Below are 17,892 nucleotides of genomic sequence, written 5' to 3'. Positions count from 1 at the left end.
ATTTTTTCACAATCATGAAAAAAGTTCCGCAAAAAGTTAATCAAGTTTTGTATAAATATTACATTTTTAATGTCAACATTTTTGCATTTTTATTACTTCATCTTAAAGAGAATATTGACCCTGTTTTGAAATTCCTAATAAATCGCAATAATATTGTGCGTTATAGATAATAGTATATATGTATTTATATATGATAAATAATTAAATAATTTTATTAAAAAATAACGAATAAAAGAATTTTGGAAATTGCTTTAGGTGCGGAAAGTTTTTTCACTAAATTGACTTAAAAAATTACATTTTGGTATCAGGATAGTTTTGGCTATAAGGAAGTGCTGTGTCATTTCGCCGCTCAAAGAAAGTTATAACCGTAATGTACATATACACTTAGCTTCCTTACAAAGTTTCATATTATTTTCCAAATGCCGTTATTAAAATTAATTATATTACTAACTTAAACCTAAATCTGTTTATAATTGACTATTACTTCCATTTAAAAACTTTCGAAACCACACAAATAAGTTCCACTTCTGAAAATCAATTGTAAATAATTAATGAATTACTAATAATATGAAAATCAAATCATTCTTTAATTTTTTTCTGTTCAGTCCATTATCGATTTATAATTTAAGCTTTTAAAAATTATAAAATGGTAATTTCTACAAATATCAATTATGACTTTTAACTCTTTAATCGAGACCTGAAGACTGTAGTTCTTTACTAACATTCATTAAACTATCTAAAATTCTCCAGTTTGCTAATTTTCTGTCTTACTTTTAATAAGTACATATTTTTATTTGCTTTTTTATATACTTAGTCTGTTCAATAACAAAATGTTGTATTGCAAAAAAAAAAAAAAAAACTATTTCTTATAATTTGTAACATGCCCTAATTGGCATATGCTGACATATGGGTTAAACTTAATTCCTTTTCTCCTCTTTACCATGCGAAAGTTACTAACTAAATACATAACTATTTTATTTATTTTATTATGTATGTATGTATGTATGTATGTATGTATGTATGTATGTATGTATGTATGTATGTATGTATGTATGTATGTATGTATAACCAATGGACAAATGGTATAAATCTATTACCTCTTTATAAACATATGGATGCTGCACTAACAAAATAAAGGTTTTCCTCTCAAACACATATTTACTACATACATACATACATACATACATACATACATACATACATACATACATACATACATATTTTAAATATCTACTAACGACTTCGTTTTCTCCACTTGTACCCTCTCTCCAACCCAAAACCAACAAATACATAAATCTCTTTTGCATTTGACACTTACTTACTTCACACTCTCTCTCCTTTTTATTTGCCGCTTTTTAGTTATTTTCTTTTGTTCGTCTAATTTATACGTAAAATTTCGTTAATTCCATTAAATTGTTAAAAATTGTTAATAAAAAGTGTTTAAATATTAATAAAATTATGAAAAAAGTTAAATTTATTTAATAATAAACAAAAATTTGTTTGTTTAAAAAAAGGAAAATATGAATTTTTGCAAGATTTCCAGCAAATAAAAAATTTGCCAAAAATTGCAAAGCCACCTGTTGGTAGCGGAGCCCTAGCGCTCCACCAGAAAATGCAATTTTTTTTGTGTCGGTCGAGTAAATTCGTACGTGTGTGATTGATTATGTTTATTTGCATTTCGGGTTTGTCGCGACAAGTGTTTTTGTTAAGAAAAAATATACGAATAAGAAGGGTATGTTAATAATGTTGTTGTTGCTGTTGTTTGTAATATTATACATATTTTGTATTCCATTGACGGATGTTGTAGTTAGAATAATGTGTTTTGTTTTTTTTTCTTTGGTTGGTCTCTTGTTATTATTGCCTTTAGTGATGGTTTGTTTGTTTTGTTTACTAATTTAAATGGTATTAATAGCGGTTTGGGACTTTTTAGTTCGTACATAATAGCATCATTGGACTTTTTATTAAATGACAGCTACTTTTTAACACTTGTATCAGCACTTGAGTGCTATACATTTTGTATTCTTTTTTTGGGGAAATGTTGAAACATTTACATTTTTTATTCTTGATAAGATTTAAGGGAAACTATAAGAGCTGTTTAAATAATATTGTCAAAAATGATTGTTATTGGTTTAAAATGTCATATATATGTATGTGTGGTACATTAGTGTTAGTAATTTTCGCAATTTTTGCAAATATAGAAAGGTCTTGTAGTGCGCGATCAGATATTAATTAGTATGATATGAAGTTAATTAATATGATATGATTTTTTTCACAATCGTGAAAAAAGTTCCACAAAAAGACAATGAAGTTTTGTATAAATATTACATTTTTAATTGAGAAAAATAACTTTTTTTCTCAACATTTTTGCATTTTTATTACTTCATCTTAAAAAAAATATTGACCCTGTTATGAAATTCCTAATAAATCGCAATAATATTGTGCGTTATAGATAATAGTATATGATAAGTATGTAATTAAAAAAATTTATTAAAAAATAACGAACAAAAAATTAATTTCGGTGCGGAAAATTTTTTCACTAAAATACATTTTGGAATCAGGATAGTTTTGGCTATAAGGAAGTGCTGTGGCTGTTCGCCGCTCAAAGAAAGTTATAACAAACAGAACAACTTACTTTATTGCGATTTTCAGACAATGAACCAAAATCTTTGGCAAAGTTTATCTAAGAGTAGTTATCGAGTAATCGGACCCAAATTATTTGATTGTCCATTAAAATCTCCCGACTCAAGTCCCTTAGAGATGCTGTTCGGCTTTCTGAAGCGCTGGGTCGAAATTCGCAGTTCTAGAAAACATTGCAGCTTGCGAATGGCTTAAAGTCCGCTTGGGATTCATTACGAACTATATTAGTAACAAATATATTCCATAATTGTTTTTGGAACTCAAAAGGACCAAAGATTTTCATAAGAAGATCAAAAAGTTGCTTAATTTTCGAACAGCTATTTATAGAGTTAATTCAGTTATTATTTTCTTGTAATTCACGGCCAAATGGAATTAAACTTTTGTTGTTGTTATTATAATGTAGACACATAATATTATTATCAATTTTATATTTTTGAATAAATCAATTAAAATAGAAAAAATAGCACTTTGTATACAATGCCAAAAAAAGTTGCTTAGGTTTCGAACAATACTGTATGAAAGTCCACTACTGAAAATCAATTGTAAATAACTCAGGAATTACTAATAATATGGAAATCAAATCATTCTTTATTTTTTTTTCTGTTCGGTCCATTATCGCTTTATAATTTAAGCTTATAAAAATTATAAAATACTAATTTCTACAAATATTAATGATGACTTTTAGTTTCTTAATTGAGACCTCAAGACTGTAGTAAAATTCTTACTTTTAATATGTATTTTTAATTTGTATTTTTATATACTTACTAGCTATACCCAGTGTGCTTCGCTACCCTCATCGTAATGGAATAAAATAAATATCATTATTGTAAATGTATATATATCTGCAATATCAATAATTCCCCTTTTAGAGAACTCTTTAAGTTTGATTTTATGATTCTAGTCTCAATATTACAAAAATTAGAAAAAACAGTTGAAGAACGAAAAAGTACCAGACAGTGCCTTTTTATATATTTTCATTAAATCAGGATGACGCATGTTAAATTTTCAACCAGAAACCAAAAAAAATCGCATAAAGATTTTATACAATCAGGAAGCTACATGTCCAATTTAATGTTTTTAGGTTCAATATTATAGAAAATTCGAAAAGTATTAGTAAAAGAACAAAAAAAGTACCAGAATATGCTTTTTCAATTTTCGTTCAATTGGGATACTGCGTGTTTAATTTTATGTTTATAAATTCAATATTTTAGAAAGCTCTAAAAGTACCAGTACCAGTGAATTACGAATGCAAAATGATTAGTGTATGTATATACATACAGATCATATTTATTCGATTATAATTTTTAAATGATTTTCAGAAGTGGAACTTTAGCTTTAGTAAATTATGAGCATATTCAGAAAAATATATATTCTGATTAATTGTTTTCCTGATATAGTTATTTGTTAATGATTTATATTCTTTTAGTTGATTTTCGAACGTGGAAAATTTTTATATGGAAATAATAATAATTATAGACAGATTCAGGTTTTAGTTAGTAATACAATTAGTTTTAATAACGACATTTGGAAGAGAGTATGAAATTTTGTTGGAAGTTAAGTAGATATGTACATTAGGGTTATAACTTTTCACGACACTTCCTTATAGCCAAAACTGTTTTGATATAAAATGTAATTTTTAAGTCAATTTTGTAAAAAAAAAACTTCCACAATTCTTTTGTTCGTTAATTTTTAATAAAATTAATTAATTATTTTTCATATATATAAATATATACTATTATCTACAACCCGCAATATTATTACGATTTATTAGGAATTACATAACAGGGTCAATAATCTCTTTAAAATTAAGTAATAAAAATGCAAAAATGTTGACAGAAAGTGTTATTTTTCTCAATTAGAAAATGTAATATTTATGCAAAATTTCAATGTCTTTGGTTCGGGAACTTTTTTGCGATTGCTAAAAAATCATATCATAATAATTAACATCTGATCACTCCCTACAAGACCTTCCTATGGTATATTTGATATTCGCAAAAATTGCATAAAGTGTTTGAAACTCAAAAGGACCAACGATTATCATAAGAACATCAAAAAGTTGCTTAAGTTTCGAACATCTATTTATGGAGTTAATTCAGTTTTTATTTTCTTGTAACTCACAGCGAAATTGAATTAAACTTTTGTTGTTGTTATTATAATGTAGACACATAATGTTATTATTATCAATTATATAATTTTGAATAAATCAATTAAAATAGAAAATATACTACTTTGTATACAATGCCAAAAAAAAGTTGCTTAGGTTTCGAACAATACTGTATGTACATTAGGGTAATAACTTTTTTTGAGCGGCGAAATACTACAGCACTTCCTTATAGGCAAAACTGTTCTGATACCAAAATGTAATTTTTAAGTCAATTTAGTGAAAAAACTTCCACAATTCTTTTGTTAGTTAATTTTTAATAAAATTAATTTTTTTCATATAAATATATACTATTTCTACAACGCGCAATATTATTACGATTTATTAGGAATTACATAACAGGGTCAATATTCTCTTTAAAATGAAGTAATAAGTATGCAAAAATGTTGACAAAAATAATTATTTTTCTCAATTAGAAAGTGTAATATTTATACAAAACTTCATTGTCTTTGGTTTGGGAACTTTTTTACGATTGCTAAAAATCATATCATAATAATTAACATATGGTCACTCTCTACAAGACCTTGCTATGGTATTTTTGATATTCGCAAAAATTGCAAAAAGTAGGAACCCTAATGTAAATATATGACATTTCAAATTAATAACAATAATTTTTCACTATATTATTATTTAAATAGCTGTTATAGTTTCACTTTAAACTAATCAAGAATAAAAAAATATGTAATAGTTTTAACATTTCCCCAAAAAAAGTATACAAAATTTATAGCAGTCAAGTGCTAATACAAGTGTAAAAAGTACCAATCATTCAATACAAAGTGCAAGGAAAATAAAAAGTACTAAACCGTCAAATCAGTAAACAAAACAAACAGATCAACACTAAATGCAAAGCGAAAAAAACAACACACATTAATCCAACAACAACATCCATTAAGAGTATACACAAAATAGAATATTACAAACAACAGTAACAACAACAACATTTTTAACATACCCTTCTTCTTCGTTAACTTTTTTCTTAACAAAAGCACTCGCGACAAACCCGAAATGCAAATACACATAATCAATCACACATGTACGAATTTACACGACACGAAGAAAAAAATTGCAGTTTCTGTGGAGCGCTAGGGCTCCGCTACCAACAGGTGGCTTTGCAGTTTTTGGTAGATTTTGTAATTGCTGAAAATCTTGCAAAAATTCATAGTTTCCTTTAATATAACACACAATTTTTAATAAAAATTAATTAAATTTCACTTTTTTCATAGATTTAGTAATATTTAAACACTTTTTAATAACAAATTGCAATAATTTAATAAGATCAACGGAATTTTACATATAAAAGAGGCGAATAAAGGAAAATTAACTAAAATGTGGTGAATTAAAAAGAGTGTGATGATAGTTGAGAGCATTTACTAATTGTCATATTTAAAAGTGTGGTGAATAAGTGGTACGAAAAAACCTTTTTGACTATTTAGTGGTAAGTAGCTGAAGGATTAATATTAGTTATTAATAAATAAATAACAATAAGTTTATGATTTAATTTTATGAAAATTATTTATCCTCTTATTAATAAACAACATTTTATTTTATAAATGGTTTATAAAACAAAATTTCCATACGAAATTTGATTTATAAATTTTGTTTATAAGTAAGGTGTTTAATTTATGATGTTATTAAAAAGTAATGATATTTACTTTCCTTACAAATAAAACAAAAACATAAATTATTGTTTCCCTTTGCCACTACATCCGTTGATATTTTTGTAGAACTTCCGTATGTGGTGTATATTCCTAAAGTCACCAACCAAGAAAGTTATAGCAAACTTTTTACAATTTCTTCACATTTTCCTACAATGGATATAAAATGGTATTAAAATTAATATATGTTTTATAATATATTTAGTTGAAAAATCTTAACTTATTAGTTTAAAAATAATACAAAATTAAGAATAATTTATACATTTCCTCTTTTCTGTTTTCTGTACATCCGTTATACTTATTTTTTATAATTTAAACTATAAACAATAATCAATAATACAAAAATAAGCAACTGTGGTCTGCTCTAAATCAAGAAAATACACCTCTGCAATATATGTAAACATCAACAGCTGTTTGCCGGTTTTTTTGTTCTTGTTGTCAAACTTAATAAATCATTTTTCTGCGGAATAATTAAGAAAAATTAGAATTTTTTTAATTTTATTAACAATATTAATGTTAAAAGCTACTACCAAACAAGCTTCAAATTTTCTACGTTTTTACGGCAATATGTCAACAGGTTTAGCTTTGCCAGAAGTGATTAAACGTTTAGAGGCGTTTGCTCCTTTAAGTTATGCCGAAAAATGGGACAATGTGGGTTTACTGCTGGAACCCTACAATCAGGGGTAAGTTAATTTGGAAATATGTAATATTTTAAATGTTTAATAACATTTCAATTTGTAGACCTATTGAAAAAATACTTTTAACAAATGATTTAACCGAACGTGTCATGCAAGAAGCTTTGGATAAAAATGTCAATATGATTGTGTCCTATCATCCGCCAATATTTTCTGCTTTAAAGAGAATCACTCAAAAGTAAGTTTAATTAGATTATTAACAATTTATTTTGGGTGTTTTCTTTATTTTCAATTATGTTTTTTTACTATTTGCGTAGAACATGGAAGGAACGTATTGTTTCCATATGCTTGGCTAAATCAATTGCTTTATATTCTCCTCATACAGCATGGGATGCTGCATTGGGTGGTGTTAATGATTGGCTGGCCACAGCATTACCCATTAAAGATATCAAACCTATTAAGGTAAGACTGTTTTTATTCGATTTGTGTTTTCTTAAGATAAATGAAATAAAATATTGTTCCAAAACATCTCATCTTATATTATATATATAAAAGAGTAGCGTTACTAACTGACTGATTCTTCATCGCACAGCCCAAACGACTGAACCTACTAGAATCATAAAATTTTAACAGTAGATGAGTTTTTGGTCATGTAGATCCACTAGGGAGGGATTTTTGGAAATTTGCACATTTACGGGTAAAAAGGGGGAAAAACGGGTAAAACAGGTTTTCTTAAATATCATACATAATATTAGTGATACAAGAAAAATTTTAAATGCACCTGTATCTACCAGACAGATGGTAGATATTCGTACTTTTAAGGGGTAAAAATGTGTAACAAAGGTGATTTTGGTACCTTTTTGAGCCCTTTATAACTTTTAAACTAATTAACATAATCAAATTTTTCTAAATATTTTGGATACATCTCTCAAAATTATGAGACACCTGTTTCGTACTTTTTTAAAATTAAGTCCTTTTTGGGTGTAAAAGGGACAAAACTGTATTTATGGTACTTTTTTTTAGCACATTAAGAAATCTTTTTTGGTTTATTGAATTATTCATATTAAATTACGGACTAACTCTGTAATATTTATTGTAATAAAATTTTTGCTATTTCACTGGGTAAAAAAGGGGAAAAACGGCAAATTTAATTTTATTCAAACTCATTGAGCCAACTTTTATAAAATTTCAAAAAGTAGTTTATTTACTCACACAAAATAAGCTTTTGCTATATTATTTTGGAATTGGAGTACTAAGGCCTATATAGGACCAAATTCGAGTAAATTGTTTGGTACCTTTTTTAAAGCAAAATTTTTCTGGAAAAAATGAATGCAGATTTCAATCGTTTAGATTTTATCTGTGATATATATGTAGATTTAAATACGGAACATTTTGTAAACTTAATTCTCGAAAAAGAATATTTCTAAGCGAAAAGGGGAAACATTGTACTCTTTTTATTAATACTTTAAACTTAGGTAAACTTTATTCCACTTTTGGTACTATTTCTTCCTTCAAATGATACTCTATGTATTTTCTTTAATATGAACTGAAAACACATGATCCTTTAAGAGACAACTTTTTAGTGCTTTTTATCACATAAATTGTACTCTTTTAATTTTCTAAAATATTCAATCTAGGAACATTAATTTTAACATACATGGTCTTGACTGCATAATAATCTAGAAGTGGGAACTATTTGGTACTTTTCTATTATTCAAATGGATTCTTTTTAAATGGTTAACCGGAACACACGGTCCTTAAATGTGAATTTATTGAAAGAGATCTATGTACTTTTTCGTTTTTCCGATAGTACTTTTTAATATTTTTTCGATATTGAACATAGGGTAGCGAAGCATCCAGGGTATGCTAGTTTAACTCATAAAATATTTTTTTTATGCAAATATCACAAAATCAATCTTTAAAAAAAACTTGTGAATCTGTATATATTTTTTTAACTGATATTTATAATTTTATATTTTATCAGAAAAAAAATAAAATGATTTTCATTATTTTATTATATATCATGCTAATAATATTGGCGACAAAATACATTAGGGAAATATTATTAAACCTTCTAAATTAATCGGTTGTAAAACACTTAAATTATCTGATAATAATACAACACAAGAAAAGAAATGTTTTGTTTTTTCAAAAACTACGACTGATTTTTAATTGTTATAAGTTAACGATAACAAAAGTACCTTAAAGATAATGAAATGTCTACTAAAATTTTATTTAAATTGTTTATTATTATAGAGAAAAGTTTTTATTTTATAATAGGTCTGCATTGTAAAGTTGTAATACGTATGTAGAAATAAAACTATTTTTTTAAATACATATTAGTTTGTTCATATAAAATACTATTCTCTCTAATGTTTTCCTTAAATTACAAAAAGTATAAAATATTTTTAAACTACAAACTTAACAACAAAAAAATACTATTTGTTAAATTAAAAATTAATCACGTTTTGTTAGCTGCTTTCGTCTCTACACACTGTTGTTCCTTTTCTACAATAGCTTTTGTTTCAGTAAATTTTGTAGCTTTTATACCAGGCTCTTCTGTTTCCTCAATACTGGTGCGACAAAAGATTTTCTTTATTATGTACAGCAAGAGTAAAGGTAATGGTGTCATCATTGAATTGGCCACCGGTACTGCACTTGTCATATCAGCTTGGGGCTGAGGTAATGTAAAGCTTAACATAAATATGGCTATGCCGGTATTTTGTATACCCGTTTCAATAGCTATGGTTAGGGCATCACGCGCAGATTGCCGACACATAAGAGCCATAGTAAAACCGACTAAATAACCTATCCAGGGTAGGGCGCTGCTGGCGAAAATTATCTGAAAAGGAAAGAAATGGGGAGGAATTAAGCAAATTGGTCAAAGTTTAATAGATAGAAATATAGCTAGATATATAGATAGATAGATAGATAGATAGATAGATAGATAGATAGATAGATAGATAGATAGATAGATAGATAGATAGATAGATAGATAGATAGATAGATAGATAGATAGATAGATAGATAGATAGATAGATAGATAGATAGACAGACAGACAGACAGACAGACAGACAGACAGACAGACAGACAGACAGACAGATAGATAGATAGATAGATAGATAGACAGACAGACATATTTCACACTCACCTTCCATGAAAACAATTTAAACATATACGAATTAACCGTAAATGCAAAAGCCGTAATAAACAATATAAAACACAACGATAACGGTTTCAAAATCTTCGCCATTTTTTTAGCCAACGAAGGAGCATAATGCTGCAACGCTATACCAATACCCAAAGGAACCACCAAAGAGAATGACATTGCTGCAATAGTCTTATACGGCACCACTAGATTACCATCATGAAATATTAAAGCACCCAAAGTAAAAATCCATATCGGCATCATGCCAAAGGCAGCCAAATTACTAATAGCCGTCATGGTAATTGATAAATTAAGATTACCATTTAAAATAACCGTAAATATATTAGAAGCACCGCCGCCTGGAGTAGATCCCGTAAAAAATAGGCCCAATCTTAATTCGATCATGTCATGAAATAAAAAGTAACCAATTAAAAAACTCAAAACAGGCATAACAAGAAATTGTCCCATGAAACCTATAGCTGGACCTATAGGTTTTATTAGTATCGCCTTTAAAGCATCCAATTCCAAAACAGCGCCAAAATTTATATACAACAGCATGACAAAGATGCCAACGCATACATTAAATAGCAAATCCCATTTGCCTATATTACGCATAATAATAACTTCAGTAGTTTCAGCAGATCTTTCGGTGGGCATATAAGGTCTGCGTAATTCAACATAAATTTCCGAACGACCCAAAAATAAAGCTTCCATTGTAAAATTGCCACTCCACCATGACTGGCCGGTTTCTATATCTTGGCCTGTTATTATGTTATCGGACAAACTAAGCAATTTTTTATCTTGTGGTATAATATGAAATTCATATTCTTGTCCCCAGGTGGGATCTATATCTGTTATATTGATTAACATTAAACGTTTTTGCGTCATGGTCATGTTGATGTTGTATTCCTCAAACACTACTGACCATGAAGGCTTAGTATTTAATTGTTTGGAATAGTTATCATACTCCTCCCAGTAGGTATCATTATTGTCCGAATTATATTTTAAATGTTCCAACGTTTTACTGCATATTATCAAAACACTTGTTGTTTGTATTATAAATACAATTAAAAGAGATTTTTTAAAAATCATTTTTTATATATAAATTATATATTAAAAGTTCTTTTATGAGATTTTTTGTTGTTTGCTTAAATTTAATTATTTTGTTTTTGTAATTTTAACACTCTTTTTTTCTATAACCATCCAAGTTGTAGCTTGACCGCACATCCAACATCGAATGAATTATATTTTGACAAAATTTATCGTTTTTGTGTTTAATATAAAAGCTTTTATTAATTATCAAATATTGAGGTAGTTCGTGTGAAATATTTATTAATGGTCTTTATATTAATTTAATCTTTAGTAAATAAATTTACTGATAAGACTGCTTTTCCAAATTCTCTTAGCTTAATTAATAGTCACTAAATACAATAATAGTTTCTTGAAACTATTAACAAAACCTACATCAACGTCAAAGAGAGAGAGTAATTTTTTTTAAATATCACAACTGTACTTAATTTTTGAAACTTTGATTTTACTCGATTTTTTTTTAAACATCTTTGTCTCTTAAATTTGATCGTAAAATAACTCGTAGAATAACTCCGTTTAGAAAGGAATGCTTTAATTTTCATAATTTCGTTTTTTAAATAGTATTTTTCATTTTTCTATTCTACATCATGTTTAAACACTTTGAACAATCAGTTTCAACTGACTGGCTAATTTTATTAATTAATTGTTTTGAAATTGTCTAATAAAACGTATGTTTTACAAATACATTTGTATTAAGGAGAGCGTACGAAATAATTAGTGAACACATTTATGAACAAGTAAGAGTGTTATATTCGACTATGCCTAATCATATATGCCCAACATTTATCTGTCAGCCGTAAATGGAATGCTCCCCTATAAACTTTGGGTTGATATTATTATGAGATTTTGGCATGTAAGAAAACTATCTATCTATCTACCTAACTATCTATCTATCTATCTATCTATCTATCTATCTATCTATCTATCTATCTATCTATCTATCTATCTATCTGTCTATCTAACTGTCTATCTATCTATCTATCTATCTATCTATCTATCTATCTATCTATCTATCTATCTATCTATCTATCTATCTATCTATCTTTCTATCTATCTATCTATCTATCTATCTATCTATCTATCTATCTATCTATCTATCTATCTATCTATCTATCTATATATCTTTCTATCTGTCTGTCTGTTTATCTATGTATGTATGTATGTATACTTCTATCTATCTATCTATCTATCTATCTATCTATCTATCTATCTATCTATCTATCTATCTATCTATTTATCTATCTATCTATCTATCTATCTATCTATCTATCTATCTATCTATATATCTATCTATCTGTCTATCTATCTATCTATCTATCTATCTATCTATCTATCTATCTATCTATCTATTTATTTATCTATATATCTATCTACAGAAAAGAGCTGTGCTCGCCTACATGTTTCAACTTTTCTAAAGTTTTTTTTTCAAATTCAAACTGATTCACATTAAAGAAATTAGTCCGAACTTTAAAACCTCAGTAAACAAATCCATTTTTATCTAAATAAACACATTTAAATTTTAAATCTAAAAATTTGCCTATTTATATCATACGTTTGCCTATTTATATCAGTTGTAAACTCTTAATTGTATCTGCTTTTGAAATTTTTTTTCTAGTCAATTAAAAGCTTTTTGTAAATATGAATTTTTTAATTTCTGTTTTTATAGCTATAATATACGATTGTATACAAAACAAATGTATAGTCAAGAATTAATTCTAAGCGATAGAACATTTGTTAAAACAATTAAGTGATGACTAGTATACAAAATATTTTAACTACAACACACTTTGGAGTTTATAAACTTTGTACACCAACTGGTAAAAACACTATCAAATTTGCTAATATGTACACGGTGCTAAATTACATATTTACATACATATACATGTTGTATATAATTTAATATGTAATAATTTACAACCCTTAAAAAATTAACTGAAATTAAATTTTGTAAGTCAATTTTGGCTAGAAAAGTTTATAAACGTTTTTTTTTCACTCACTCCTTAGTGCGTTGTACAATCAAAAAATGGACTTGTGTAAGCACTTTAAGATCTACTGGACCAGAAGAGCAGATAATGACCTTGAATTTGAACGAACTTTTTGATACACAAGATAATTTATGTTTAGATGCAATGCACGGACTTCCCATAAGCCTCCAAAATGACGTCAAGTTGGTGGTATAAATTTTCAGTTGTAGCCATTAAATTCTATACGGTCTGTTGTGTAGAAATTTCTAATGTTAGTATGAGATGTTGTTTCTTAATTAATTGTCAATTGTCTAATAAAATGATTCAGAGAGTTACAGTCTTATCCTCTACATATCCTCGTCTATATCCCAAATACTTTTTTATTTCTGTTGTAGAGAATTTGTTCTTCTATTATTATAATTTTTATACCCTACACCACTATAGTGGGGAGGGTATTATACGTTTGTGATGATGTTTGTAACACACAAAAATATTGGACCAATACCACCTTAAAGTATACCGATCGATTCAGAATTCTGTCCGGCTGGCTGGCTATCCATGTAAACCTCGTGCGCAAGGAACTGGCCGCAATTTTCAAGATAATTTAATGAAATTCGACCATGTTTTTTGGTTGAAATCGGTCCATTATTTCACCTAGCCCTCATACAACCGTACCTCCCGATTTTTTTATAATAACATCAAATATACCATTATCTCTCTAAAAATTTGCACAAATACGTTTTATATAAGTATTAATAACACTGCAGATTTTCGTAATGATAGGCTCTTATTTGACCCTAGACCCCATACAAACCCCTCTTCAAAAAATGTCTTAAACGTTTAAAATTGACTTGTAACCATTTCAGGTCTTTAAAAATATATCCTTTTCCCCAAATTTACCGAGGATCGGCCCATATTTTCATACAAAATTTTAGAAGAAATTTTGTATTAAAATTTGATTTATAAACCATTGATAAACGTTTATGATAAAGACCCATTGGAATTAAGGTACAATTTAACATAAAAGTTTCTTTATGAAAAATAAAATTTTTAAAAATATACTCATTGTGTAGGGTATTATGTGGTAGGCCATAACCGACTTGTTTTTATTCTTTTTCATTTGCTTTTAAAGGTTTCGGAAGTTTCAAATTATTTTCTTTTAATCATCAATGGATGAATCTGAATTTCGTGGCCTTTTTGAACTTGTAGCCAAAGTTTCGATTATTTTTGAATCTATTATAAATCTAAAATTGTATCTTTGCCCTCGTATTTCATTCAGGATGGGCTTGAGTAGCAGTTTTGCTGCGAGTCTTGATTTTTACAAATTTTTGTTTTATTAAACTTAATACTAATACATTCTTAATCTATATTTACAATAAACTTAGATCTAGTTATATTCATATTATATCTATTCAACTAAAAAAGTTTCTTCATCAAAAGCATCGAGATCTCGTTTTGTATTCCAACCAAATATTCTTCGAACAATATAAAAAATAACAATTAAACATAATGATAACAAGGCCGATAAAATAGGCACAACTATTAACATATCAGCCATAGGTTGAGTCACTGTATATTCCAATAAAACAATAGGTAAAGACATATTTAGAACACTAGTCTCGACGGCTATAGTCATGGCATCTGTTATAGAGCGGCATAGAATTTTTGATAAAACAAATGAAAGTATATAACCTATAATGGGTAAAAATAAAGCAGCTAAGAAAATCTAAAAATAAATAAAAAATGTTAATTACCTATATTATAAATAATAATGAATGGCAAAAACAAACCATTAAAGTAATTTCCTTAAAAGCAAAAGCATTTATGCCCACCGTAACGGCGACCAAACACAAACTTAGTAAAACCGAAACGGGTTTCAAAAAACGAAATATAAATTGTGTAGTTTTAGGTATAAAAGTACGTAATATAACTCCCACTATTAAGGCCAATAAAAGACCAACACAACCAACGGCCAAGTCCACAAAGGGTAAATTCAACTTAGAATCTTGATAAAGAACAGGACCCATTAGAAAAATCCACAAAGGCAACATACCCAAAGCCAAGACACTATTTAAAGTGGTGATAGCCAAGGAGAGATTAATGTTTCCCTTTAAGAACACATTACAGATATTAGCTATACCGCCACTGGGTGCTATGGCCGTAAAAAGTAAAGCCAATTGTAAATTTTTATTAGTTTTAAACATTAAAACACCCAAACCAATAGCCAAAGCCGGCATAACAATATAGCGGGAACAAAAACCCAATAAAGGACCTACAGGTCTTAAAAAAATCGGACTGACACGTTTCAGATCCAACACAGTGCCAAGATTTATAAACATTAAAAGCATTATAGCTGCAGCAGTGTATGTGAAAATTTTGTCATCTATACGTTTATTGCGCAGCACTTTTATCTCTAGAATTTCTCCACCCTTTTCAATTCTATCTGTCTGAGGATCATTTAAAGTTATATATAATTGTGTGTAACCTATATGAAGGCCTTTAACGTGCAACACACCTTCCCAGAAAGAACCTTCAATATCACTCAAATTTAAACGTTTCTCCTCCACTGTTGCTAATTTTGTATTTTCAATTATAAATTCATAATAAATATTATTTGATTGTTGGGTATTCGGTTCAATATCGTAAATTTTTAATGGCAAGTTTTCCACATTATTTGTAGTCACATGTAATGCTGGCATCTCATCCTGTATGCCATACTTTATTTTCCATTTACCCACTATTGTTCCAAATTCTTGACCACTCACCATCCAGGTAATTTGCAAGGCCAAAAGCCAGTAAATTATTTCTTTCAATCGTATCATTCTTAATTTAAATTTAACGTTGTTTCTATTATAAAGTCTTATTGACGACTAAATACCCTGATAACAACCTTACACACTCGAAACCGTCTGATATTGAAGGTATTAAAGTCACACAAAGGAATCTTTATGAAACAATATCGTTCAAATTAAATGTTCCAAGAGCAAGGGAAACGCATTCACTCGATTTCTAATGATTTACAAGTAAATAGTAGAACATTTATTTTGGGGTTTCTTATCTTAGCGTTTTTTTTGTTTATAAACATTAAAAGTAATTTGATATTTTTGTTTATTGTTTGTAAAATAAAAGTTAAGGCCAAGAAGAGAAATTTAAAAGTATTAGTCGGTTGTAATTATAAACGAATTCTTCTCTAAATATAGGCTAATAGATAGATAGATAGATAGATAGATAGATAGATAGATAGATAGATAGATAGATAGATAGATAGATAGATAGATAGATAGATAGATAGATAGATAGATAAATAGATAGATAGATAGATAGATAGATAGATAGATAGATAGATAGATAGATAGATAGATAGATAGATAGATAGATAGATAGATAGATAGATAGATAGATAGATAGATAGATAGATAGATAGATAGATAGATAGATAGATAGATAGATAGATAGATATATAGATAGATAGATAGATAGATAGATAGATAGATAGATAGATAGATAGATAGATAGATAGATAGATAGATAGATAGATAGATAGATAGATAGATAGATAGATAGATAGATAGATAGATAGATAGATAGATAGATAGATAGATAGATAGATAGATAGATAGATAGATAGATTTGTATCGGTTTTCCATTTACATTTTACCTTGATAAGTTTCCGATATTCATGCGTTAAATACGCTCGTAAAATTTTCAGATTTTCTTTGAAAAGCTGTGACCGAATCAGGAATTAATTCCAATCGGCAATTCGTTTCCTAATTTTTAAAGAAATGTTAAATTTTCTGGTGAATCAAGAAAATTAAGTAAAAACCGTTATTTAATTCGAATTTTAAGTGAAAATTATTAAAACGTTAATAAAAAATCATAATTCACGCATACACCTCATCCATCCATCAGTCACACACTCAACATTCCAATGATGGTATAACAACAACATATTTTTATTTATTTAGCCCCTAGCCGATTGCGATGATGAAAATGTTGGCTCTGGACGCACCTTTAACACCAACATTTCCCTTAAAAATGCTATAACAGCCGTACAAAAACACATTGGCCTAGATGTTCACGTAGCCATGGCTGTCGATCATAACCTGGAGACTAAAATTAAAGAAGTGGCTTTATGTGCCGGTTCGGGTGGCTCATTATTGCGTGGCATTAAGGCAGATCTATATATAACAGGAGAAATGTCTCACCATGAAGTGTTGGACGCTAATCACAATAATGTAACTGTGATACTATGTAATCATAGTAATTCGGAAAGAGGTTTCCTTAAGAACTTCCAAACCAAATTAGATGATATGCTAAATGGTGGCTGTGAGATTTTAGTTTCACAGACAGATGAAGATCCTATTAAGACATTTGTTAAAAATAATTGAATTTTTTAGGGTTTTTCCAAAGAGAAAAAACACAAAAGTGCATTTTTTTTTTAATTGTCTTTATATTTAAAATATTTTTATTTTCATTAAATATTAATAATAATATTTGAATTGATATTATTTATATGGTTTTTCTAACTATACTATTTAAGATAATGATGGAATGATATTGAAATTATAAATTAATAAAAAAAACTAAAATCTGTGCACACAA

At 27.8% G+C, this 17,892-nt stretch overlaps 3 protein-coding genes across 3 annotated transcripts; 1 reads left to right on the top strand and 2 right to left on the bottom strand.

Moving 5' to 3' along the window:
• The first annotated feature begins 6,875 nt into the window (after positions 1-6,875).
• On the top strand, positions 6,876-17,879 carry LOC111679118 (NIF3-like protein 1). The gene is made up of 4 exons (XM_023440618.2): positions 6,876-7,136; positions 7,195-7,326; positions 7,406-7,550; positions 17,256-17,879. The coding sequence occupies exons 1-4, from the start codon at positions 6,967-6,969 to the stop codon at positions 17,676-17,678; spliced, it is 870 nt and encodes a 289-aa protein (XP_023296386.2). The 5' UTR covers positions 6,876-6,966; the 3' UTR covers positions 17,679-17,879.
• On the bottom strand, positions 9,428-12,082 carry LOC111679116 (sodium/bile acid cotransporter-like). The gene is made up of 2 exons (XM_023440616.2): positions 10,241-12,082; positions 9,428-9,930 (listed from the first exon to the last, which is right to left on the bottom strand). The coding sequence occupies exons 1-2, from the start codon at positions 11,327-11,329 to the stop codon at positions 9,550-9,552; spliced, it is 1,470 nt and encodes a 489-aa protein (XP_023296384.2). The 5' UTR covers positions 11,330-12,082; the 3' UTR covers positions 9,428-9,549.
• On the bottom strand, positions 14,370-16,160 carry LOC111679117 (sodium/bile acid cotransporter). The gene is made up of 2 exons (XM_023440617.2): positions 15,081-16,160; positions 14,370-15,016 (listed from the first exon to the last, which is right to left on the bottom strand). The coding sequence occupies exons 1-2, from the start codon at positions 16,110-16,112 to the stop codon at positions 14,699-14,701; spliced, it is 1,350 nt and encodes a 449-aa protein (XP_023296385.2). The 5' UTR covers positions 16,113-16,160; the 3' UTR covers positions 14,370-14,698.
• Positions 17,880-17,892: the final 13 nt, after the last annotated feature.

This window comes from Lucilia cuprina, chromosome 3 (assembly GCF_022045245.1).
Source record: "Lucilia cuprina isolate Lc7/37 chromosome 3, ASM2204524v1, whole genome shotgun sequence".
Lineage (NCBI taxonomy): Eukaryota > Metazoa > Arthropoda > Insecta > Diptera > Calliphoridae > Lucilia > Lucilia cuprina.
This window is presented reverse-complemented; position numbering and strand designations above follow the sequence as displayed.

What these genes read in the sequence shown, in the direction of transcription:
- LOC111679117 (XM_023440617.2), bottom strand. Translation starts at nt 16,112, where the DNA reads ATGATACGATTGAAAGAAATAATTTACTGGCTTTTGGCCTTGCAAATT. An exon ending in TTAAGGAAATTACTTTAATG is followed by an intron (nt 15,017 to 15,080) that starts GTTTGTTTTTGC and finishes ATTTATTTTTAG; the next exon opens with ATTTTCTTAGCTGCTTTATT.
- LOC111679116 (XM_023440616.2), bottom strand. Translation starts at nt 11,329, where the DNA reads ATGATTTTTAAAAAATCTCTTTTAATTGTATTTATAATACAAACAACA. An exon ending in TTAAATTGTTTTCATGGAAG is followed by an intron (nt 9,931 to 10,240) that starts GTGAGTGTGAAA and finishes TTTCCTTTTCAG; the next exon opens with ATAATTTTCGCCAGCAGCGC.
- LOC111679118 (XM_023440618.2), top strand. Translation starts at nt 6,967, where the DNA reads ATGTTAAAAGCTACTACCAAACAAGCTTCAAATTTTCTACGTTTTTAC. An exon ending in TTAAAGAGAATCACTCAAAA is followed by an intron (nt 7,327 to 7,405) that starts GTAAGTTTAATT and finishes CTATTTGCGTAG; the next exon opens with AACATGGAAGGAACGTATTG. An exon ending in AAGATATCAAACCTATTAAG is followed by an intron (nt 7,551 to 17,255) that starts GTAAGACTGTTT and finishes TTATTTATTTAG; the next exon opens with CCCCTAGCCGATTGCGATGA.